Below are 25,721 nucleotides of genomic sequence, written 5' to 3' on the forward strand. Positions count from 1 at the left end.
CAACTGGCGGTTGCTCTCTGCAGCAGAGTGGGGCAGAGACGCATCTGTCTCCACACAAAGGCAAGAGACTCAGACTCCAAGCCTAAATTCATTTCCAACTAGTCAAAGAGAGGGGCGACAGTGATGCGGGGAGGCAATGGAAAACGGAAGCATTTGTTAAACGTTTTATTCTGTAATCAAAATAGGCAATACAAACCAGTCGACATAACAAAGATTCATATAAATAACTTTATAAACTTTACGAAGAAAAGAAGAAAAATACCCGTGAGCATGGAGGCTCCTGATGACATAGGGTGGAGACCAACCAGGAAGCTCTGTTTTTAGGAAGTTGAGGGGATAGTCAACTAGGCGTGGCTACTCTAAAAGGTAAGCCACTCCATAAATAAAACATAAACTTGTTAAAACACTTGTAAAGAGGACCACTTAGGCCCTGGAAGTCCAGAGTGCTTTTAACAGCCCAGAGGCTTAGCATAAGTCTGGTCATGGCTGCCTTGGCACCCCAACTACAGGGTCCATGGCTCCAACCAGAGGAGGGTGAGGGCTGGCCCAACAACCAGATAAAACTTGAGACAATCCCTAAATCGGGAGGCAAGAAAAACCAGAAAGCCAAGGGTCAAAAGCCCTAGAGAAAAAACACACACAAAAAAAATAGGAAACACTCAACACTGTTTTATCTTAGTGCTGACCCCATACTAGGTGCTCCGAACTCTCAAGGTGAGAGCAGGAAAAGGAAATCTTCCTAACCCCAAATGAGCAGCACAATTCAGAGGGCCAGCTACAGACCCCAGCCTTAGGAAGGAGTGAGCAGCGACAGCTGCCCTGTGGTCTTATGGGGGGAACTTCTGTCCAACCTGGAACCACAGGGCAACCACAGGAGTCTATACTCCTAGAAGAGCCAAAGTTCTAGGGACAGACAAAGGGTAGCTAAGAAGTTTCCTATAAAAGATGGCACAGCAGGCAGGCTGAGGAGCCCTGCTATAGTCCCAAGCCAGGAATCATAGTGGGACTTTGCTGTGGGGTGGATAACCCCGAGGCCTCTGTGGGAACAACAGCCCTGAGGAAGCAGGTACCTGAGAGAACCCAGAAAGCCAGCTGAGTTCCCAGGAAGGCTGACACAGGGGCCTGAGAATTCTCAAAAGGTCATAACTCCAACTTAACCCTTTAGGCCGGTAGAGCATCAGTAGGATCAGGGTATGAACAGGAATGAACATGGATCCATCCTGAGGATGGAGGGGAGGCAAGCAGCCTGTTTGTTTCTCATGTCAGACTAGAGCTGGGCACAGCTTGTGAGGAAAACTGCAAAAAGGTTAATTAGTAACTCAGCCTTTAGGAGTGACTTAAGGTTAAGAGGCAAAACATAAGCCAATAAGGCAAAGCCAGAGTACGGCAAAACAGGCAGGCTTCTCACAACCCTGGCCCCAGATACTACAGGCTCTCCCCTCTGGATGCAGCAGCAGAAGGGAGAACTGTCAGGGAAGGAACCTTCTGGTGAGGCTAGCAGCAGCCTAGGCCCTCCCTGGCACTCCTCACTGTGTGGCACAGTTTTCTCCCATGTCCTGGGCATATCTATCTGACAGGCTGGTCCTTAAGTCCTCAATGTCATGGCGCAGCTGTTGAACCTCTTCTAGTTTCCTCCTGATCACATCTGGCTTCTGCAGATCTAGCTGCGTCCCTGGGTGCTGGGTGGCTGAGGAGAGAATTCTAAGTGTTAGCAAACGAGGCAATTAACCCTTGCATGGAGAACGAGCGTAACAACAGCAGTTTGTAATGCGCATCCGTCATTGTGGGGCACGGCTTCCCCTCACTACTGACGACTGAGCCAGTGCTTTGCTATACTAAGGTCTCTACTACAGGCTACAATCTCAAATCTAGGAGACCCTGGTTTCAATCTCTCCCTGCCACCCTGACAAAAGCAGCCACCTGATTACAGGCTGTCAGAGGAATAAAGGGGACGAGGGAGACAACTACCACAAAGCAGTGGTCAGGCCTATGCACCTGGTTCAGTTACCACAAGAACAGCCACACTGGACAGAGAGAATGGAGGCCCTTTTGATGACTCACAGTGAATGCCTAGGAGCAGAGAGAGGTTGGGGTTGCAGCCCTGGGCCCTCTGGGTCACAATGCTGCAGACAGCTTGCAGATCTTGAAGGCAACTGGCCAGTTCCTGGTGCAGCTCATGTGCTAGCTGGGCTGTGTCTGGTGAAGATGAGGACCCAGGCTGGGCCTGGCGCAAGTGCTCCTGAAGCGTCAGATTCTTCTCAATCAGGTCCTGGTTTTGCACTGAGAGCTAAGTAAACAAATGATAAACTGATTAAGACTCTAAGAGAGGGCTCAGTGGTTAAGACTGCTCTTCCAGAGGTCCTGAGTTCAATTCCCAGCAACCACGTGGTGGCTCATAACCATCTGTAGTGAGATCTGGTGCCCTCTTCTGGTGTGTCTGAAGACAGCTAGTGTGCTTATATATGTACATAAATAAATAAATCTTAAAAAAAAAAAAAAAGAGGAAGTGTGCGTTTGAATGTACATGGGTGTGAATGTGTGTGGAAGAGAAAAGGCGTCACAGACTATGTCTCTCTGTGTTGTTACCCACACAGGCTTGGTGCCATGTAACCCAACCCCTCCTCTCCTCTACAAACACTAGTTCCTCCTGTGTGTAGGCTGAGCCCAGGCCCTTAGGGATCCAGCACTGGAGAGGAAACTATTCCTCAGCAGGATCTGAGTCATCAGCCTCCAGGTTTCGGTCCAGGAACCAGAGAAGATGCTCCCACCCCCTAGGAACTCCATCTGAAGCCAGTCCCTCGGCTGGCTCTGTTAGCCAGGCTATTAGAGATGGCTTAATGTGAACAGTGAAATCCGAGGAGACACTGGTTTCAATCTCTCCCTGCCACCCTGACAAAAGTGGCCACCAGCCAGCCTGATAAGAGGCTTCAGAGGAATAAAGGGGTGAGGGAAACAGTAGGTGGCTGGTGGCCACTGGGGGTGTGGCTGGGAAAGATAAGAGACCTGAAGATCCAGAACTGAAAGGCATCTTGCCTCCACCCCTTTTTGAGACATGGTCACACAACCTAGTCTGGTCTCAGACTTCCTATATCACTGAGGATGTTCTTAAACTTGATCCTTCTGTCTCCAACTTTTCCAAGTTCAGGGGTTACAAGTGTACACCACTACCCCGTTTATAGCTCAAGGCTTCACCATGCAAGGCAAATATTCTACCAACTGAGTTATGTCCCCAACCCTTAGCTTGTTTGTTACAGGGTAGCCCTGGCTGACCTAAAACACACATGTAAACCAGACTGATTTCGGTCACTCTAAGACAAGCCTAGGTCTTTTAACATAAAAGGGAAATACAATGCTACTACCCATCCCTTTGCTGAGAAGATTACATCCCTTCCAAACTCTTGAAAGGTAAGGATGGGGTAGGCAATGGGAGAAATCACATCTGTGGAGACTCTTATGGGCCTAGCCAGTGCTTACCTCCTTCACGGCTGTGCGCATCTGCTGCAGGGCTGTCTCCCTCCGCTGTGCCTCCTCTCTCAATGCCTGGCTTATTCCTTCTTCTTGTGCCAGTTCTTGCTTTTGGCTCTAAAGACCACACAGCAACACGTACAGAACACACCAAGAGTACAAGTCTGACTTACATGCTATCCCTCACCTAGGCCACACAATGAAGTGCACTTACCACACAGCTGCTTTAAGGGCTGTGTGAGAAGAGCTGAGGCCGCTACCTTCCATTTACAGAGTGCTTTTCAATCTCCCTAATGCTGTGCCCCTCATGTGGTGGGGACCCCAACCATAAAATCATTTTTATTTTTACTTCATAGCTGTAATTTTGCTACGGTTATAAATCATAATATAAATACCCATACTTTCCAACAGTCTTAGGCAGCAGCCCTTGTGGAAGGGGTTATCAACCTCAAAGAGGTCGAATTCCACAGGTTGAGAACCACTGGTTAAAACCTTCCACTCAATAAGCCATTAACAACTAAAATTGGGGCATTTTAGATGCTGACCAGGTGTGACTACTTCCTGACAAAAACTGAAGCGAGAACTACACAGACACAGGCGGAAGGGCAGGCCCATAGCTTTCAGCTTTCCTCGGTGCTTTAAGACAGGTGTGAAAACCTTTTATTTTCTGCATGTGTATGTGTGTGTGTTTGTGTGTATGTGTGTGTGCGCGCGCGCGCGCGCGAGCACACTGCACATGTGTTTATGTGCAAGCAAACATGTCCAGGTTCACTCATTACGGAGGGAGGACAGAGGTTGATGAGTCTTTTCTTGACTCTTCACCTTGTCTCCTGAGGGAAGGTCTTCACTTGAGCCCAGTGCTAACCCGCCAGCCAGCCCAGCTCATTCGTCTGCTCCAGTGATTGGGCATCTAGCCTCTGAGCGGTGCCATATCACCCAGCATCACACGGCCGCTGGGGTCTGAACTCTGGTCCTGACACACAGGAAAGTGCTTCCTCCACTAATCTGCATGTAAAACCTTTTAGAGAACCTGAGTCTATTTCACTCAAGGTTTCTCAGAGAATCAATTAATGAACACTCCTACGGTGGCCGAAAATAGGAAGCAGGAGTTATCCTTGCCTTGCGTGGCTCTTTACTGTTCCTTACTCCTGTCAGTCACTGACTTCTTCGAGGTGTTTTTCGGGCTGTCTCCTTACACCTCTGTCATCACGTCTTATACCACATTCCCAACACCCCACTGGATTTTCTGCTGCCTCTATAGGACGCCAATCTTCTCACTGACCTGAACCGTAAACCTCACTGTGCCACACTACAGATAATGTTCTAGTAAGATTACCATCACCCACTGAAGATTAAAAGTTAACATGGCGGGGGCTGAAGAGATGGCTCACAGTTAAAAGCACTGCTGTTCTTACAGAGGACCTGGGTTTGATTCCCAGCACACATGTCAGAAGCCATCTAGAAAAGGGTAAGATGTGGAAGTGAGTCTTCTGGAGATGGCCCACTGTTTTTCATGGCCTGGGATGAGTGAGCTCTGAGAGGCAAGGTCACCAGGGACATCACCCCAGGATTGCTTCTTGCTGCTGACAGGCTTTTCTGCCACTCTTACGTGATCATACAGCCTCCAATTCCTGGGCATCTGCCCACCCTATTGGGTATATTTTCTTCAGATCAACATGAAGATGTATTCTCATGTAGTAAGGCTGTACAGACAAATTAATGATTTCACAATTTCTGGGTAATAATTTTATAGAACTCTTAAATTGATACAAGTAATCTCAAGCACCAAATAGAGCTACAAATAGAGCTCTATAAACCTTCACGTGTCATGGTCTAATCGTACTAGGCTTGGAGCAAATTTTGATCAAGGAAAAACATTCAAAGTCTGGTCCAAGGATGAAGTCACAGGTGTGATAGAGCAAGGCCCTGTGAAACGTTGCTTTGAATTTATAATGAGCTTATGACATGAAACATTGCTTTGAACTTACTACCAACATTCTTCTGTAACTCCCCTTTTGTGTAATGTTTCATCTATGAGGTAATTTTATAATTTTTGTCTAGTAAGGTATAAGAAGGCCAGAGAGAAGAAATAAAGTATGGCATTTGGGGCTGAACCCCATCCACCAAATGTGTATGCATGTGTGTCTGTCTATCGATACATGCATGTGTAGGTATAATGCGTATGCATGTAAGTATGCATGAACATTTGTGGAACTGTTGAGACAGGTGGTCAAGCCCAGTGTAAGTGTGTGTGTCTGTGTGTGTCTGTGTGTGTCGATGTGTGTGTTTGGATTCTCCCTTTCTCCCTCTTCTCTCTGGCTCACAAAGAGTTAACAAACTCTAATCCTCTTCCCTGGTCAGGGAGGGAGGGGCCCTTGAGCCAGAGAGAAAGGAAGCCTTTTTTTCTAATTCCCCTGCTGCTATAAAGTGGAGTCAAATTACCAGAAGCCAGAGGCTTCTGGCCTTAGAACAGCAAAGAGTTAAAGAAAGAGAAGAATTACCAAGATTAAGCAGCTTTGGGTTACACAAGAACAGAGCTAAAGACAGAAGAATTACCAGAAGTAGGTAGCTTTTGGCCACAGAACATCAGAGTTAAGGAATTGTCAAAGATAAAGTGGCTTTAACCTCAATCGCTAACTCCATACACCTTTGCTGCCTTCCTGGGCAAACTGGGTGCCAGGCTATGCACCCTGCACACATGGCGGTTTACAAGCATCTATCTGTAACTACAGCTCCAGGGGAACTGACACCACTTCTGACCTCTGTGGGCACCAGGCACATATGTGGCATGCATAGATGCAGTCAAAAAAAAAAAAAAAAAACCAAAAAGACACTAACACTGTAGGACAGAGAAGACTTTCCTTCCTTCCTTCCCATAACCCCTTAAGCTCAGCTCTGCACTCACTTGACCTAGGCATGCACTGCGATGAGACCCTGTCAGATACAGTCTAGGGATGAAGTGTCTTAGTAGTCCACTTATGATGCTCACAAAGATGAAATCATCTAACTGCACATTGGTCAAAATGCCTCCTCATTGGTAAGCAGTACATGCTGAAGTCCAACAAGTATCAAGCTGTTTGCAGGTTCCTGTTAAACTATGCAGTTTTACATCTTGATGTTCTTCCTATAGGACGCCAGTAACATCCTAAGTCAGCTCCTGTTTGCCTGGCGAATGCCTCCTCACTCATACTCTGGATCTTCAGAAACTTGTCCTTGACCTCCCCTCCTCCCACTGACTCTCCTGAATTCACCCCCCCCCCCAAACGTGATATGAGCCTGCTCTCAAGAGAACTGCTGTCATATCTGTCATCTCAACAAAGCGAGAGGCTCAGAAGCACTGTTTCCTTCTTGGACAGCAAACAAGCAGCAAATAATACGGCCGAAAAGGGAATGAGAAGCTGAATTCTAAGCTCCGTCAGTTCAGTACCCACCAAGGGATAAGGCTCCTGCTCACCTGGACCTGAGAGAGCAGCTGCTCCATCTTCAGCTGTTGCCTCTCCACGATCTGAAAGGCAAAGTTATCAAGAAAGGCTACAAGCACAGGCTGATGTGACAATCCAAGACCACCTGTAGCCCAGTATAAGACCAGGGTAAGGACTGGTTGGCACAACCTACAGAAATGTAACTCAGACTCCTGATCTTCGCTGGACTGTACTCAGGATGTAATAGAGGTTACAGATGAATGCAACATTCCTCACCAGTAATTCTGGGTTGGGGACCTTCACCTAATGACTTCAGGTCAGAGGAAGAAACTCCCAGTACACATATTCTTCAAAAGTACAAATTCAGCTTAGTGGATCTCCCTATCCAGGGCTACCTACAATGGGTATGGGGTTAGAGCTTTGGTCACAGTGACTATTCCAGGAGAGACTCTAAACAGTATCAGCTTTCTGTGCCTCAGGAGCTCATAGTCTCTGAACCATTTCTAAATGTTTTTTGCTAACCTATCTCACAGCAGGTTACAGGATCTCTATTATTTTCTGAGTTGAGAAACTAAGCCATCTCCCTAGTTCTAAGGTTTTGATGAACATTTGCAGTTTTTCCAGGACCTGAACCATGGCCACAGTGCACCTGGGATTCAGTTCACCATTCTGGTTCATTTGATGGGCATGTTGCCCCTAACTTTTGTGTATATTCGTGATAAGCAATCTGCCTGTGATAAGACTGAATATCTAAAATGTAAACTTACTACACAAGGCTGACCTCTCTGAAGAGAGAAAAGCTCTTGCAAGCAGACCCTAGGTGGCTTAAGACCAGGAACTCCTGCTTCATTCCCAGTATACAATCTCTTCTTTCCTCCCAGCCTACCCAGGCCAGACTCAAAAACCCTAGTCACCTTTCGGAGGGAGTCACACTCCTTCTGCTGGGATTCCATTTCCACTTTGAGGCTTTCTCCACTGACTTCCTCCACAGACTGTTTATCTTGGAAGCTGAAAGACAATTTCTTCTTCTAGAACTATGAAATTAGAACCATTGTGGCTTTTGCTTTTAAGTTTTATACATTTAATGTATGCGTGCTCTGCTGCTGCATCTACATTCCCATGCCAGAGCAGGCATCTGATCCCCCTATAGATGGCTGTAAGCTACCATGTGGTTGATGGGAATTGAACTCTAGACCTATGAAAGAGCAGTCAGTGCTTTCTTTTTTTTTTTCAGCCAGTGATTTTAATTGCTGAGCCATCTCTCTAGCCCCCATTGTGACTTCTAACTGTTGGTTCTACTATTTTCTATGTCTTTGGAGCAAAACAATTATACACTCCTACCCACAGCTGAGGACTGTGTGAGACAGGGTGCCCCTGACAGATGATACTCAAATTCAGTTTTCTTTTCCAGGAGCCAGAATCTATCTGCACAATATATCAACCCTGTATTTACCAAAGGCTCTTGTATTCTGTCTTCACATTAAAAACAGAATTTGAGGTGGATGGCGGTAGCACGTCTTTAACCCCATCACTTAGGAGTCAGAGGCAGGCGGATCTCTGTGAGTTTCAGGCCAGCCTGGTCTACAGAGTTCCAAACAGTCAGGGCTACATAGAGAAACTCTGTCTCAAAAAACAAAAGCAAAAAGAGTTTAAAAAATAAAAATAAATTGAAAAATACACTAGAACTCTCTTAGCTGGGCATGGTGGTATATACCTGGAATTTTAGCATATCCCAGAAAACAGAGGAAAACAGAGATTTGCCGAATTTCACAGTATTAAAAAAAAAAAGTATTAAGTCAAGCTGGGATACAGAGCAAGACCCTGTCACAAAACAAATCATGTCTCTTGTTTTTCTTGATGCATATTATATAAGGCAAAGCCAGCTTTGTCCTTTAATGGTCTTTAATGGTCAACTTAGAATCATCTTAGGGAAACTCATTTTGAGATACCCTCAAAGCCTTGACTGGATAATTTTCTAGATCAGATTGGCTATGGGAAAGCACCATCTCTAGTCAGGTGGTCTTGGGCTACATAAAAAAATCTAGCTTGGCTGGAGACATGGTTCAGCCAGTAGAAATCAAGTGTTCTTGCAGAGGACATGAGTTTGTTGGACATGTATGTCGGGCAGCTCATAACCACCTGCCACTCTAGCTCCAAGAGGATCTGATGTCTCTGCATATATGTCATGGACATATATATACCAACACACAGACACACATACATAAACACAAATAAGACCTAAAAAAAAGTTAGCTAAACATGAGCCAGTGTTTAAGCCAGGAAGCAGCTTTCCTCTAGGGTCCCTGCCTTCCCCAATGATGGACTGTAAACTGAGGTGTAAGATGAAATAAACCTTTTCTCCCCTACATGGCTTGGTCAGTATGTTTTTAATCACAGCAGCAAAGATGACACTATAACTGTCTTCCAATTCTGTTTCCAACCAACATCCTCCAACTTGCCCCTCAAAATCATTCTAGCATAATTCACCACAGGGATAAACAAGAGTCACTGTGCCTGACAAAGAATGAGCAATCCAATCTACCCACTGGAAACATTCACTCCAAGAGGCTGCTGAAATACATCCATCCTTTTCAGAAAGTATTATTACCTCCCAGGATGCCCTGAGAGTACACTATAGCATCTTCTTTTGCTCTCAGAGACTATCCTAGCAATTAAAAATAATTTGGAAGACTGGGAGTAGTGTCTCACATTTTGATCCTAACACTTGGGGTGCAGAGGCAGGTACATTGAGACCAGCAAACCTTGTCTCAAAAATTCTTCTCCCCCACTAAAAAACAAACAGGGTTAGAGAAATGGCTCAGTGGTTAAGAGCACTGACTGTTCTTCCAGAGGTCCTGAGTTCACTTCCCAGCAACCATGTGGTAGCTCAAAACAATCTGTAATGGAATCTGATGCCTTCTGGTGTGTCTGAAGACAGCTACAGTGTACACCATAAATAAATAAATCTGTAAAAACAAACACCCCTAAATTCATCCTGAGCTGATAAGAAATAGGTGCATACTCTGGGTAGCCTTCAGCTTACAGTCTCCAAATGTGGATACTCCAAAAATCCCTAGGCCTTAGCACCAATATTTACTTCTGAAAATATAGATGATTTCATTTCCTACTTAACAAACTATTTCTGTTGTTTTGAGACAGTCTCACTATGTAGCCTTAGCTGACCTGCAATTATGTAGAGTAGACTGGACTTGAACTCAAAGATCTGCCTGCCTCTGCCTCCCAAGTGCAACTTCTTTGATTAAAGGTGTGCACTACCATGCCAGGCTCTCAAAATTGTTTTAAGAACTGAAGTGGGCTCTCCCAATCACACTATGATAAAACCCCCCACTACTCTACAAAGACAAATTCCCTGTTCACTGAAAGAAAACAAAGCTCTTAGAAGAAAGAGGTTTTCACATTCACTCGGAATCAACACTGTTAAACACACAAGAGTTAACACTGCACCAAAACCAAACTCCCTCCTTCCCCCAAGTACACAGGACATTACCTGTGTCTAGCAGAGAATTCTGCTTCTCTTTGTCTCAGACTTTCCAGCTGCACCTCCTTCTCTCTGCAGGTTGTCTGGGCATCCTCCAGCAAAGTCTCCAGCTCAGCCACTCTCTCCTGCAGTTCTGTGTTCTTTAACTCAGCATCCTTAAGCTAGGAGACAGGACCCCCATGCTTAGCCATGAAAGACTAAGCAGCTATCTCAGCATCTGGAGTTCTGAAGCTGGGTGTGGTGCCACATGCCTTTAATCCCAACAAGAGGCAGGTGACCTCTGTGAGTTGAAGTTAGACCAGTCAGAACTTTTCTATGAGACCTTGTTTTTCCCGGGGGGTGGGGAGGGAGCTGGGCATGGTGGAGCAGGCCTTTAATCTCAGCGCTCAGGGGGCTGAGGCAGGTAGTCTCTCTCTGGTCTACATAGCAAGTTCTAAGACAGCCAGGACTACATAGAGAGACTGCATCTCGATTGAAAAAAATCAAATGCATCCAGTTGTAAATCTAACTAGACGTGACTCCTTTGGGATATTCAAGAACTCAGAGATAATGAGACTGTCCCCTCACCTTGCCACTCCCTGCTTACTTCCAGTATAGCCAGAGATAGTTGCTACCTGTTCAGTCTGTTTTTGATGATCTTCCAGGGTGGGCAGGTCAGCTAGGTAGCGCTCCAAAGTTTCAATACGCTGCTGCTTCTCCCGGTTCTGCTCTGATTCCTTCTGACATTTCTTTTTCAAATTATTGATATGTTTATCACGACCTTTGACCTAGTGAAAAAAACATCACATCTGTTTTATTCATTCCTCTAAAGCTATGAACATTTTTCAGTGACTGCTGTCTCTACCCTTGGTCAGCAAGTGATAGGTAAATCTACTTTTAAATGGTTTCTAAAGTAAACTGTTTGAAGGAACTGTCAGAAATCCTCTAGTGAAACCATAAAGTTGTCATGACTGTATCCTTAGATGAAGGAGAGAGTAAAGCAAAAGGGGCTGATAGCATACATGGATTAAGCATCTTTCATGTAAAGCAAAGAAAAGGGGCTGTTTCAGAAACCTTGAACCTAGCTGACCTGGATGGACAGCAAAGATATCAAAATCCCTTTAAAAAAATTGATTTTATTTAAAACAAAACAAAACTGGTATCTGAGCCGGAGAGATGACTCAGCAGTTAAGACTGCTCTTGCAGAGGACCCAGTACCATCACAGTGGCTCACAACTACCAGTACATTCAGTTTGAGGGGATTTGGTACCCTCTTCTGGGCCCCAAGAGCACTGCATGAACATGGCATGCTGACATACAAGTATGCATTAACAACAAACTAGCACTATGGTGACATCATCCTCTGATACGGTAAGCTCTTGAAGAGGAATGGCTATTTCTATGATTGATATCCATTTTGTTAAATTATCCCACCCCTAAAGCATAGCACAATGCTTGTTTCAGCAGGAGTTCAATAAAGTGTTGTTGAGTGAGGACGTTTTCTTTGGCTTACAATAAGGAAGCTAGGGGAACCAAAATAGCAAAATTGAGGCAGATAATTGGGTCAGAGCAGAGACATAACCCTACTCTTCCCTCAAGGATGTGATGACATTACGTACAGTCTTTAAGAATGACTTCATCTCAGATCTAAGCTGTGGCCACCACGCTCTGAAGCTGTAGCATTTACCTTTCAGTCTGGACCAAAACCACCTGGGATGTTCACTGAAAAATGATGATAAATCCATTCTAGACTGAAAGCCAGAGAGACAAAGTGATCACAGTAAAACGTAAATCAAGTATTGTAACAGACAAGCTGGGAGGCACTGCACTTGAGGCTGGTGGATCTTCCTGAGTTTGAGGCCAGCAGGGTACATAGAAGACCTTATCTTAGAAAAGAAAAGAAAACAGCCAAAAGTAGGTGTCCTGGGGTAATCTTCACATATATTCCCAGTTTGTGTAGTTCTCAGCACTTAAGAAGACTGTGTCAAGTTTGAGGACAGCCTGGACTACATACATGGTGAAGGCTAGATTAGTCAAGACTACATAGCAAAGACCACATCTCAAAAAAAGAAAAGAAAAGAAAAAAAGAAAAAAGAAAGGAAGGTGAGAAATTAGCTTGGTGAGAGTATTATTTTTCTAAAGAACCTCGGTTTGGTTTTGTGCTCTCCCACACATACAGAGGCATGCGCATACATATGCACTGATTCAAATGTAAAACAGAAAGACCAAAACTAAATTTAAAAAAATCCAGGTTTGCCTGAGCTGGTTCACCAGTTAAGAGAGCACCCATGTCAGGCAGCTCATCCCCTCCTGTGACTCCAGGTCCAATGTAGGAGGAAACGCCACATATGTGGCATATACCCGCACACATAAATAAAACAGTCTTTAAAATAAAATATATGTGATTTTTTAAAAAGACTTAGTTATTTATATAAGTACACTGTAGCTGTCTTCAGACACACCAGAAGAGAGCATCAGATCCCATTACAGATGGTTGTGAGCCACCATGTGGTTACTGGGAATTGAACTCAGGACCTCTGGAAGAGCAGTAAGTGCTCTTAATCGCTGAGCCATCTCTCCAGCCCCTTTATTTTTATTTTTTAATGACTGGTTCTCACTATGTTGCCTTATTTGGCCTAGATTTTAAAGACTTTCCCCAATAGTGACAAATTTTCTCCTAAGGAGTTCTAAGAACACTGACAAACTCATAATCTAGCTGCAAGCATGACTCTCTCTACTTTTCAGCAGGATGAAGAGATACCAGACGGAATGGAGTTAAGTTTGCCCCAGGCACTTAAACCTTTGCCACGTGCCATCTGTGCCCAGACTGGTTTCCCCGCAGAGCTGGGAGCACAACAGAACCTGGGCTAGAGAGGGACTGTATACCTCTCCCTTACCGGAGCCATCTTGTAGAAATAAAGCAGAGAAGTAGAGTTCCATCTCTAGACTGGCCTGTGAGAAGCTGATGAAGTCTCACCTAACTGCTGCTCCTGGCTGGGGAACAGACTAGAAGTAGGCGAGCCTATCTGGCCGAGGGCTGACTGCAACTCTCCTGTGGTTTAGAGAGCAGTCAGCTTCCCAGCTCACCCGTTCCTCCTGTTTCTTCCCCTCCTCTGAATGCTTCTGCAGTGTCACTTTGAGAGACTCCCTGATGAGCTGGATTTCAACTTCTGAGGAGGAGAGTTTCTTTTCAAGCTCCATCTTCTCTTTGCTCAAGGCTTCTGTCTTCTGTGCAAACTGTGCTCGTAAGAAAGTGTTTTCTCGCTGTAGCTCCTGCCAAAAACATTCTTAATATGTAACTGGTTCCCTACAATTTCCAATCCCACTCTAGACCAGGTGTCACCCTTCTCCAGTTATTTCTACAGGCAGTGCTTCTTCTCTAGGGCCAACAGTCAGTATCACTCACTACTGAACTTTGCTAAGTTTTGGAATCTTTCATTGGCCTGTTGAATCAGAAGTCTAGGGATAGATCCTAGTAATCTGTGTTGTGGTAAGCCCTTCAAGTGACAAAGATGTGCACTCAAATACGAGAACTACTGTTTTTACAGCAATACTGGGGGCTGGAGAGATGGCTCAGTCATTAAGAGCACTGGCTGCTCTTGCGAAAGACCCTGGTTCAGTACCACCACCCAAATGGCAACTAACAACCACCTGTAACTCTGATTTTAGGGGATCTGAAGCCCCTTCTTGATCTCCATGGGCACCAGGTACCACATGGTACACAGTCATACAGGTAGGCAAAATACCTGTACAGATAAAAAATAGAAATAAAATTAAAATGAAACCCACAGCAATACCCAAGGAGACCTAGCACAGAGGAAGGACCACAGACAAATATCCCAAGACTACTCCCTCTCCTCATTCTTGTTCTCATCAGTAAAATAGGTGATATTCTGATGCTATTGGATTGAATAGGCTTTAATACTGTAATTCATTACTCAAAAGCACAAAAGACACAACCTGGGTTTACAAAGTAGATTCCTTCTCAATCCTAAAGGACAGTGAGAAAACAGCTTTCTCTAAGTTGTTCCTAGATACAAAGAAATACAGATGACAAGAGTTCTATCTAAACTTGCACTGCCTCTGTCACGCTATTTGACCAGGCTGGCCGATTAAGGCTTCTAAGAATACAGGGCAGTGATGGTGCACACCTTTGATCCCAGCACTCAGGAGACAGAGCCAGGCAGATCTTTGAGTTCAAGGCTAACCTGGTCTACAGTGCAAGTTTTAGGACAGTCAGGGCTACACAGAGAAACCCTGTCTTGAAAAACCAAAAGGAAAAAACAAACAAACAAACAAACAAAAGAGTTCAATAATCTTGTAGAGATGCTCAGCAGCTAAGAGTGCTAGATGCTCTTCTAGAGAACCTAGGTTTCATTCTTGCATCCATGTAACAATGTACAATCATCTATAACTCTCATTCCAGGGATTTCTGATGCCTTCTTCTGGCTTCCACAGACATATAGGGGGTTAAAGAGATGACACACTGGTTTAGATTACTTATAGCAATTACACATCCTCTTCTGACTTCCTCAGGCACCAAGCATAAATACTGTGCACATATGTACATGAAGTCAACACATTCAAACACATAAACCTTTTCTTAAACTCCACCCACCCATACACACAAACAAACAAACAAACAAACAAACAAACGTATAAAACATAAGGACTTCTAAGACTACCTTGACGCTAGGACCTACTTACAGTACTCTGCTTTCCAAGTATCTTCTATTATCAAGACTTTCCCCTGAAGCCTTTTTTAACATTTCAAGAGTTCAGCAAAGTTTAAGGGCAGGGCACCTTTGTCATTTGACTCCATTTGTATTTCCTGAATATCTAAGCACAGGGAAAACACTAAATTATAGTAAGAACAGTGCTGTCCTGGGGGCTATGTTTACCTGTAGCCTCAACAAGCAGACATCCCCAAAGGGGGCAGGGCGGCCTAAAAGGGCACTGTGGACTTGCAGCTCACTCTCTCGAACTTTCTGCTCCAGCTGAGAGATGTGTTTCCTCTGCCTGCAAAACCAACAAAGGCAGATGTGAGGTCCTGCCATTAACTCCTGTATAGCATGAGCCCCCTTCTTTAGATAGAAAGCTAACAATCCTTACACCTTGGTTCTAGTCATCACATTTTGCAAGGCAGCGATGTATGCTCTACCACTATACCACGAAAGTATGCTGGATATTATATTTTGCCAGAAATGTAGGGTCAAATGAGAAAAGGTTTAATGGGAAAAACCGAGGAAAGATTAGCTGCAATGAACCACTCCCTCCACCCCGCCCCAAGCCTTCCTCCCATAGAGCCCCTGCAGAGAGACTGGTCTATCGCATTAGTAAGGTACAAGACCAAGCTGCACATCAACCAGGCTCTATCTTGAGGAAAGGCAAGGACTTAAACCAGGGAATTTAGTGGGGTCACATATACCCTGGTCTTGGGGCCCTGCCAGAGCACAGCCCGGTCTTTTGGCACCCCGGCTGTCTTACTTGTCAATGAGGAGCTCCTTTTCCTTCAGGAGATGTTCATTACTGTTCAAGATGCTGATCCACTGTGCTGGCTCTAAGGTGGGCACTAATGGACCAAAAGCAGCAGGATGGTGACAGACTGCTCCATTCTGAAGCTGGAAGGAAGACAAATAGGCCAGAGAGGTTTGAGCCCAACCACAGGTACCTGGAAACACCTGAGCAGTAGTCAGTTAGGATTTGAAGTCAAGGTCTAGTCTGGTTCAGCTTGATAAAGTCAATGTTTTAAAAATAATTTTAGCACTGATGCAAGACTGGAAAGAACTTGCCAGGCAGATGTCTGCCAACTAAACTAACTCTCTGCTCAGAAAGTCTCTAGTTTCTAAGGTCAGTTATTAAATCAGCTCACAGATCAGGGAAGGAAATACACCCTGCTTCCATCTCATTCTTTAGTAGCACAGGTGGTGGGGTAAGGGGGCACTAGAACAGCTTAACAAAAACCAACCAAGAGTGCTGGAGAGATGGCTCAGTGTTTAAGAGCACTCACTGACTACTCTTCCAGAGGTCCTGAGTTCAGTTCCCACATGGTGGCTCACAACCATCTGTAATGAGATCCGATGCCCTCTTCTGGTGTGTTTGACAGCTACAGTGTACTTATATACATAAAATAGATAAAACTTAAAAATAAAAGTCCAATCAAGAATTCAAGACACTGCCTATACCCATCACTGCTGTTTTCAAGGAAGGGTCTAGCTTCAAATGCTGATGTGTGTTGGGGAGAGAAAGGGTGGAGAACTTGGATGTCAGGAGACAACTGTGTAGTCAGCTCTCTCCTACTTTACATGGGTTCTGGAGATGGAACTCTGTTCCAGGATTTTACAGCAGTGCCTTTACATGATGACCCATCTCACTGGCCCCTTAAAGATAATCTTTAGGGCTGGGTGTGGTAACCTTTAATCCCAGCACTGGGGAGGCAGAGGCAAGTGGCTCTCCTTGAGTTCAAGACCAGCCTAGTCTATATAGCAAGCTCTAGGACAACCAGGACTACACAGAGACCCTGTGTCAAAATAACAAAACAAAGTGATCTTTAATCCCTAGTTCTGGTGCTTATCCTTTCTGCTGACCCTGCGCAGATTATTCTACAAGACTAAAGTTTCTGTCAGTTCCCCAAGTGCTATGAGGATTAAATACAGGTACGTATGTGATTGGCGTTAGTGTTCTATTAGCTTTCTCTCTAATCTCTACTTGGGAGAACATAACTGGTCTTTTATCAGACCCAACAGGTTCAACAGCCAATAACTACATTTTTGTTTCCTATCTACAAACATTATCTTCATTCATAATTGTTTTTAACAGTTAAAACTTGTTAAGGGCAAAATAGGCTGAAGAGATGGCTCTGCAATTAAGAGAATTGTTCTCCCAGTGGACCTAAGTTCAGTTCCTAGTACCCAAGTCAGGTAACTGCCTTTAACTCCAGCTCCAGGGGATTCACATCCTCTCCTGGCCTTCTTGGTCACTACACTCACATATAAATGTGACAATACAGCCAGGGTTACACAGAGAAACATTGTCACAAAACAACAACCAAACCAACCCAACCAACTAACCAAATAAACAAACAAGCACCCAAAACATATAAGACAAAGATTATTAAGTTCAAGGAGGAACACAGCATGTAGAATTCAAGAAATAGCTCTCTACCTGCATTTGTTCCATCTGTAAACGAATCAATTCCAAGTGCTGCCGACAAGTGCTGAGCTCACAGGACTGTTCTCCAGGATGCCAAGGGTCAGGACTTGGCTGCCACACCTGAGAGGATAGTGACTTGGAAAGCCCCGGAGCAGGCTGGAGTCCCAAAGGGAGCACCCCGCTGCTGCTAGTATGTGGTCCATTCCGCTCAAATACTGCACCACTGCCTGGTGCCTTCTTGGACTCTGGCAACACTTTGTAGACATCCTTATTTGTATCAGGTCTTGGGTTGGAGAAATGGGCTCTGTAATGTGGATCTGAATATAATGTCTCTAGCATGGCTGGCTGGTTAAGGGTAGACTCCATGCTAGAAACATCAAACTTCCTCATCTCTCCTTCTCTTTCATGGCCCACGGCTGGAAACCAGGACTGCTGAACCCCATTTTCTCCAGCAGCACTAGGGAGATACAGAAAGTCTCTTGAGAGGCCTGGAGAACGTTTCACTGCACCGAAGTCTCCATTTCTTGTCATCCCCACACCTTCAGTCAATCCTGACAAGGGGAGTTTGGCAGAAGAAGGCCCAGAAGGTGTAGAATTTGGTTTGGCAGGAGAGGCCCCCAAAGTAGAAGGCATCACATGGGCTGTTGGAATGGCTATGTGGCTTTTGATCGGCTGGAAGGAAGGGCTGCCACTTGAGCTGCAAAAATCTGTGGAGAGAAGAGTCTTTCATGAGTCAAGATAAAAGCAGCAGTTTTTCTTGTTTGGTTGCAGTGCCAGATGTTCTCTGTCTGCTTTCAGACCAAGCAGAGTGTGTGGTCAGAGGAGCAGGGAAGAATTGGAAGTGGTGGCTCACGACTAAGATCCTAGCACTTGGAGGTAGAAATAGAAGAATCATCCCGAGTTTGAGACAAGTATGGGCTATACTAACAGTTCCAGGGTAGCCATGGCTACAGAATAAAACCCTTGTGCCCTTAAAAAAAGAAGAAAAAAAGAATCATGGAACAACTTAAGAAAGCTGAAAACTTAAAAAAAAAAAAAAAAAATCACTTACTTTAAGGGAAATGGAATAGGTCCTACTCTTCTGGAAGCTAGACAATTCTAATCTACTTTAATAAAAACAATTTTCCTTCCAGGGAGTGCCAAAGCCCTCTGACCTCCAAAAGCTCCTTAGTGAAAGTGAGTATCGAGCCCAAACTACCTTGAAGCTCGGAGACAGACGGAGCTGCTGAGGATCCAGGCAGGAGCACACAGCATCTGAGTCAGGACTGTTCTCTCTCCCACACCCCAGAGCCGACTGCCTGCACATTCAAGGTTATTCTTAGTAACTCTCAGGTTTCACCGTAGCACACTGAGCACGCTCAAGTGGGTAAATACAGAATCTTCTGTTTTGTATTTTGTTGTCTATTTGTCCACTTGTTTATATTAGAATACGATTTTAAACTTTTTAGACTTATATTTGAGGCCCTTCTGGGCTACACAGCTAGCTGAAAACTAGCCTGAGTTATATTGTGAGATCCTGTCTCAAAACAAAACAAAATATATCTAAAACCAAAACAAGTAACAACAAATACATCCAATCCAAATTAGCTCTTGTAATTTTTTGAGAAGAATACAACTTCCTATATATTAGGTTATCATGGAGGCTATAAAAGATTATACTAAAAAACAAAAACAAAAACCAATACCACCACCAACAAACTAAGCCTAGAGTGGTTGTACATACCTAAAATCCTAGAACACCTGGGAGGCTAAGGAGAGAGGATTTCAAATTCAAGACCAAATTGAGCTACACATAAAATTCCAGGCGGGCTGGGCTACACAGTCAAACTCTCTTAAAAAGAAGCAAGTACATGGAATCCCCCAAACCAGAGTAACTTTTGATAAGATAGCACAAATTAGCCTCTTAGGATCAAAAAAGAAACTTCTGAATTAAAGGCCAGGCTCTGCAGTTCAGAATTTAAGTATGACTATTTAAAGGCAGAAGGAGACTGCAGTGAGTCTAAGCCCAGCCAGCAATCTATTTCATGTGGGACAAGCACACCATCCCACAGCTCTCAGAAGAGGTCTCTGTCCTGTTCCCAAAGCTCGGTGATGAAAAAGGACACTGAGACTACAAGCACTGCTAAAACAATGAACTTAGACCCAGGCTTTAAACAGCAAGTCACACCTGAAATATGAATTGTCTTTAGGAATATTTTGAAAGAGAATAGCAATTCTTTTTTTTTAAAGATTTATTTATTTTATTTATATAAGCACACTGTCACTGTCTTCAGACACACTAGAAGAGGGTATCAGATCCCATTACAGATGGTTGTGAGCTACCATGAGGTTGCTGGGAATTGAACTCAGGACCTCTGGAAGAGCAGTCAGTGCTCTTAACCACTGAGCCATCTCCCCAACCCCAAAATAGCAATTCTTATTTTCACACTTGCACTATTATCTGTGATTTGCAAAGGTATTCCAGTTAGCTTATGGGGTTTTTATGTACAGACACAGTTCTTTTGATATTTCAAGGCTATAATCCTAAGTCTCTTAGTCATATGCTGTCACTCAAAGACCAGTTCACTCTTCCCAGCAGCCCTCCTTTCATGGTATAGGAAGAGTCAGTCATTTCTAAGAATCAATCAGCTCTGACTACATTCTACACAGGTTATCAAGGATGAGAGTTTGAATCAGCCCAGCAACTTTAGGTTGAATAATTCTATTCTGAAGCAATTGGAACCAAAAGTGGTATAAGTGTCGGAAGGGGACAGAAGGTAATCTGGGGATATTTGCACAGATTTGACTGGCTGGGCATCTTTAACACAAAATTCTGAAATCTAAAAAACCTAATTAAAAATCAAGCTGGGGTACTGGAGAGATTGGGCTGTTCTTCCAGAGGATCAGGGTTCAATTCCAGCAACCACATGGCAGTTCACATTGTCTGTAACTCCAATTCCAGGAAATCTGACACTCTCACATACACATACATGTAGGTGAAACACCAATCAATGCTCATAAAATAAAAATAAATTATTTAAACAAAAATCAAGCTACACTGGATAGAGATGCATGTAATTCCATTAGTTGCCTTCCAATCTTTGACTAAATAGTGATTTCCAAGTTGCTATGGGCTACTATATGAGACACTGTCTCTAAAACCTAAAAAAATTAAAATTGTATGGCATAGGACTGGGTTAGCATAGTCCAGTGATAGAGCAATTACCTAACATGTACAAAAGACCTTGATTTGATCTCCAGCAACACACACACACACACACACACACACACACACACACACACACACACACAGTATACAAACAAAAACTGGAGGCTGGAGAGATGGCTCAGTGGTTAAGAGCACTGACTGCTCTTCCAGAGGTCCTGAGTTCAAATCCCAGCAACCACATGGTGGCTCACAACCATCTGTAATGGGATCTGATGCCCTCTTCTAGCATGTAAGCATAATATGTAGGGACAACACTGTGTACATAATAAATAAATAGGTTAAGTAAACAAATCTTTTTAAAAAAGAAACATGCTTGAGATTATTTATGGTTATTCAGATTCCATGACTGAATAGCCTGTCCTTATGATCATTCTGTAAATAACAATCTATGTGGAGTTCAAACAGAAAATGGCAGAGTATGCTGACAACCAAAGCGGGAATCAACCTTACCCTCGGCAATGTCTGAGCATGATGTTCCAATGGCTGTGTCCCCACTGTCAGCTATGCTTGAGCAGCGGCTGAAGCGGCTCCGGAAGGCCTCTGAGATAACTGGCGTCTGCCATTCAGTTCCCAGAGAACTGCCTTTTTGAATCACATTGGAACCTGTAACAAGAGGCATTTTTCACTCTAGTGTGAGCCAGCTGATGAAATTCAATTAAGCACGTTTTTGGGGTGTAAGGTCAGTACATTTTTATTTAGGTGATTTCACATGTAATTCTGTAACTTCCTATTCACATTGTTGAAGCTCACGATTTTTCAAGATAGGCCCTTTTCAAAGGATTGGTGCTTAATCCAGTTGTGTTATTAGCCCTGTATGACAACATTTAGTTTAATAATCAATTAAACACCTAGAGCTACATTCTACTTCAATTATACCTACCAACATATAAAACCTTATCACAGCAAAATAGAAAGATTCACAATAGAGTCAAGCTCAAAGCACATACTATCCCTGGTCTCTACCAACTAATTATCAGTGGCAACCCTCATTCAATCACAATGATGTGTGAATTATCCTACATATCCCAAGGCCATACACAGAACAGGCATTTCAACTCTGTTGAAAACGACTGCCAGTCTGAACCAGAGTCCCAGCAACAGGTCAGTAAGATAAACTTTGAAAGTTAATCCACAAAGGTTAAGGTGAGTCAGGGTGGTGGTGCACCTAGTCCTAGCACAGAGATAGGCTCTCACTGAGTTCACGGTTGGCCAGTGGCACACAGTGAGGACAATACAAAGAACCCACGTATGGGGCTGGAGAAATGGCTCAGCAGTGAAGAGCACTGGAAGAGCCTGCTCTTCCGGGGACCCAGACTGGGTCTCCAGCACCCACAATGGTGGCTCACAACTATCTCTAACTCCAGTTCTATGGGGTCTGATACCCTCTTCTGGCTTCTGAGGGCACCAGGAATACACTTGGCACAGACATACATGCAGGAAGAACACTTATAAACATAAAATCTTTAAAATTTTAAATGAAGAAATTAAAGAAAGCACTCCAGTTTCTGAGCAGGTAAGAAAAAAAAAAAAGACTACCAGAATCTGACTTCAAGCTTTTTGAATGTTCAGTTAGGCAACTTAGATTAGAATTTTTAAAAAATTAACATGTCATAGAGATGGCTTAGTGGTTAAGAGCACATATTGCTCTCAATGAGTATCTAAGTTTGGGTGTCTCAGAACTACCTGTGACTTCAGCTCTACGGGACCCGTCATCCTCTCCTGGCCTGGCCTGACACATGTGCTCACTTCATATACCCACATACACTTAGTTTTAAAGTCTTTAAAATCTCAGCACTTGGAAATTCAAATCAAGAAGTTGGTTCCAGTTTTGAATCCAACCTGGACTCATAGCAAATTCTCATCAACAAAACCAACAAGCAAGCAAAAAATAAAGCAAATTCTAAAAAGACTTAAATCCAAACTTTTTTTTTAAAAAAGATTTATTTTATGTATTTGAGCACACTCTAGCTGTCAGACACACCAGAAGAGAGAAGACATCAGATCCCATTTCAGATGGTTGTGAACCACCATGTGGTTGCTGGGAATTAAACTCAGGACCTTTGAAAGAGCAGTCAGAGCTCTTAACCACTGAGCCATCTCTCCAGCCCTTATATATACTTTTTATAGGCAAGGTTTCTCTGTGTATCCTTGGCTGGCCTAGAACTAGCTCTGTAGACCAGGCTAGCCTTGAACTCAGAGATTCATCTGCCTCTGCCTCCAGAGTGCTAGGATTAAAACTGTACCATCATGCCCAGTTTATCTGACATATTTTAATGTGTGTTCTGTGAGTATGTACTATTTGAGTTACTTATTGCTGTTAATTATATTTCTTGGCCCACGCCTGGACAGACCACACCAAACAAACAGGGTTCCACGTGGAGAGGTTTAATAGAATGGGAAGGGGCAGGGGTCAAGGTCAAGAGAACAAAAGAGGAAAGAGAGAGAGAGAGAGAAGGAGGGGTTTCGGTCTTTTGTAGGGGTAGTGACTTGCTCCCAGGTGGAGGTGGAATTTTGAACTGATGTTTTCTGGGAATGCTTTGGCTGTTTCCATGGCAATTGATGTGCTAGGTTCCTGTCACCTGTGGGTGGAGCCATCCTATCCTAATGCCAACACTTATACTATACTTTTGTAACTTGGTGTGGTGCCTCACACTTAAAATCCCAGCACTTGGAAGGTGCAGGCAGCAGGATCAGGATTTCAAGGTCACCCTTGGCTAGGAATGGAGTTTCAGACCAGCCTGGGGTACATATGCGACCCAGTTGTAAGCTTAAAGTCACCAGCAGCATCTGTATAGCTAGGTGTGGTAGCACAGAGTGACTGCCTCAAGTCTAAGATCAGACTAGTCCATATAGTGAATTCCTTGTCAGCCAGGGCCGCACGACCTCATCCCCTGCTAAACCAACAAAACCCATTTTATGTGTATGTGCTTGTGTTGCTGTAAAGACCATTATTAATCCAAAAGACATGCTACTGAAGACAACAAAAAAGGCAAGAACTATCTTGCACAATAGTAAAATCATAATTTACCTATAAAACAGCGCATGGACATGGCAAACATTCAATAACTACTGCAGGAATCTTGAACTTAATCCAGATGCTTATCATGATGCCTACTGTGTGTGAGAAGCAAGCTGGCCAACAGAAAGGCTCAGGGGTAGAAAGAAGCACTTGGCACAACCTTGGCAATATGAGTTTGATGCCCAGATTCCACAAGGTAGCAGAAGAGAACAACTCTTGAGAGTTGTGATCTGACCTCCATGGCACCTGCACCTGTACACACACATGCACACAAATAAAAATGAAAGAAAGAGGGAGGGAAAGAACCAGGGTCTACCATGAGCCAGGCACTAAGACTCTGAAGTTTAAAAGCATTTGTCTAGGGCTGGAGAGATGGCTCAGAGGTTAAGAGCACTGACTGCTCTTCCAGAGGTCCTCAGTTCAATTCCCAGCAACCACCTTTTGTAATGGAGTCTGATGCCCTCTTATGGTGTGTCTGAAGACAGCTACAGTGCACTCATATATAATAAATAAATAAATAAATCTTAACAAAAAAAGCATCTGTCTAGTTAAAGTTGAATTTTAAAATGTCATTTCTTGACAAATATCTCAAAAAATCAAGTTGCTTTACTTAGCTTTAGATTCCTTAACTAACTCCCCTCGCTATAGTTGTGTGTGTGACTAGCACACACACTTCATTTACCTAGAGTGCGCATCTATTGAGCTTTCAAAAGCTTGTCAGTCCAATCTAGAGATAAATTCCCAGCTCTCATGGTACAAGAGATGGCGGGCATCCAAGAATTCCAATCCTTGTGGAGTAGCATGTGAGTAGAACACAGTGATTCATGCTGTTCCTCTCCAATTTCACTCAAAACTGTCTCATAGACATATAAGTTAAACCTCTGGTTTCCACATGCACAAGACAACAGCATACTTGTTTGCGCACACATACACACATAAAATAAAAGAAGTCAAAATTCAATATAGAAGACTACTCACCCGGTGAAGCAGCGTGAGGAGACCTGTCATTTGGGTATTTTTCTTGCATGGCCATCAGTTACCTGAGAATGAAAAAGTAACCAGTCAGAATTTTCCAATACTTCTGTAAAAATTATTTGTAACTCTGTTCCCATTAGATGGAAATAAAACAAAACAAAACCCGCCATGATCTAAATATAAGAATAAACAAATTCAGTTTCCTCCTAACTCTAACAATATGCTTCTAGCATCAGTGTGTGTGTGTGTGTGTGTTGGTGTTCCAACTGCCCAGCTTCGAATGCTATCCTAACTCCCAGCTTGTTGTAGCCATACGTCTTATCAACCAGCTACAAGTCAACAGTCACACGACTCCAACCTAGAGTTTATTTGCTAGAATGGTTTACAGATCTCAAAGAATCTTTACATTTACTAGTTCAGATCAGGTATGATCTGAATTCTGTATTTCCAGCACTCAAGAGGCAGAAGCAGGAGAATTACCACAAATCTGTACAACACAATGAGACTGCCTCAAATAAAACGAAAACAGGAAGAAAAGGAGAAAAAGAGGATATGACAGGGATATAGGTAAAGAGATGCATAGCCTAAAGGCAAATAATGGCTATAGAGCTTCAAAGAGAACACACTCCCTCGAGTTTGCTACTGATGGAGAAGCTAGAAATGATAAACTGATATTATAAAGGACTTACAAATAAACTTGGTTGGGAAAATATAAATTAAACAAAAGTAGAATTTAGCTAAAGGAGTACTGCCTCAGATATGACTGGAAATATAAGTAGCATACTACCCACATTTCCTAGGGACTATTGGAAGCTAAGAAAAATAGGGCTTTACTTAGTTTAGGGTTACTAAGGATGTTTATAATGAGTTGTAAAGATTTGCTCACTAAGACTGCTGCCCATTATACTTTACTGCCATATCAAAAGGAATAGGATTGCCAGGCAGGCACAATAACCCTGGCTAACCCCTCCCCCAAAGAACCATAAAAACTATCCAGGGGCT

General features: G+C 43.6%; 1 protein-coding gene across 3 annotated transcripts in view; it reads right to left on the minus strand.

Annotated features, from left to right (window-relative positions):
* Positions 1 to 161: 161 nt before the first annotated feature.
* Positions 162 to 25,721, minus strand: part of CEP85 (centrosomal protein 85) — a 37,723-nt gene continuing 12,163 nt past the window's right edge. The window contains exons 2-14 of one of the 3 annotated variants that reach the window (XM_080921496.1): positions 24,723 to 24,784; positions 21,176 to 21,328; positions 17,530 to 18,224; positions 15,853 to 15,986; positions 15,267 to 15,384; positions 13,453 to 13,638; positions 11,001 to 11,153; positions 10,396 to 10,547; positions 7,802 to 7,895; positions 6,920 to 6,970; positions 3,475 to 3,582; positions 2,062 to 2,287; positions 162 to 1,687 (exon numbers count right to left, since the gene is read on the minus strand). In XM_080921496.1, the coding sequence (XP_080777622.1) occupies positions 1,527 to 1,687; positions 2,062 to 2,287; positions 3,475 to 3,582; positions 6,920 to 6,970; positions 7,802 to 7,895; positions 10,396 to 10,547; positions 11,001 to 11,153; positions 13,453 to 13,638; positions 15,267 to 15,384; positions 15,853 to 15,986; positions 17,530 to 18,224; positions 21,176 to 21,328; positions 24,723 to 24,777 (2,286 nt within the window). In that variant the 5' untranslated portion in view covers positions 24,778 to 24,784 and the 3' untranslated portion in view covers positions 162 to 1,526. Of the gene's footprint in view, positions 1,688 to 2,061; positions 2,288 to 3,474; positions 3,583 to 6,919; positions 6,971 to 7,801; positions 7,896 to 10,395; positions 10,548 to 11,000; positions 11,154 to 13,452; positions 13,639 to 15,266; positions 15,385 to 15,852; positions 15,987 to 17,529; positions 18,225 to 18,568; positions 18,663 to 18,715; positions 18,797 to 21,175; positions 21,329 to 24,722; positions 24,785 to 25,721 lie in introns of those variants that run through there. The other 2 variants (XM_080921497.1, XM_080921498.1) reach the window with 2 other exon arrangements.

This window comes from Micromys minutus (genome assembly GCF_963924665.1).
Source record: "Micromys minutus genome assembly, chromosome: 9".
Taxonomy (NCBI): Eukaryota; Metazoa; Chordata; class Mammalia; order Rodentia; family Muridae; genus Micromys; species Micromys minutus.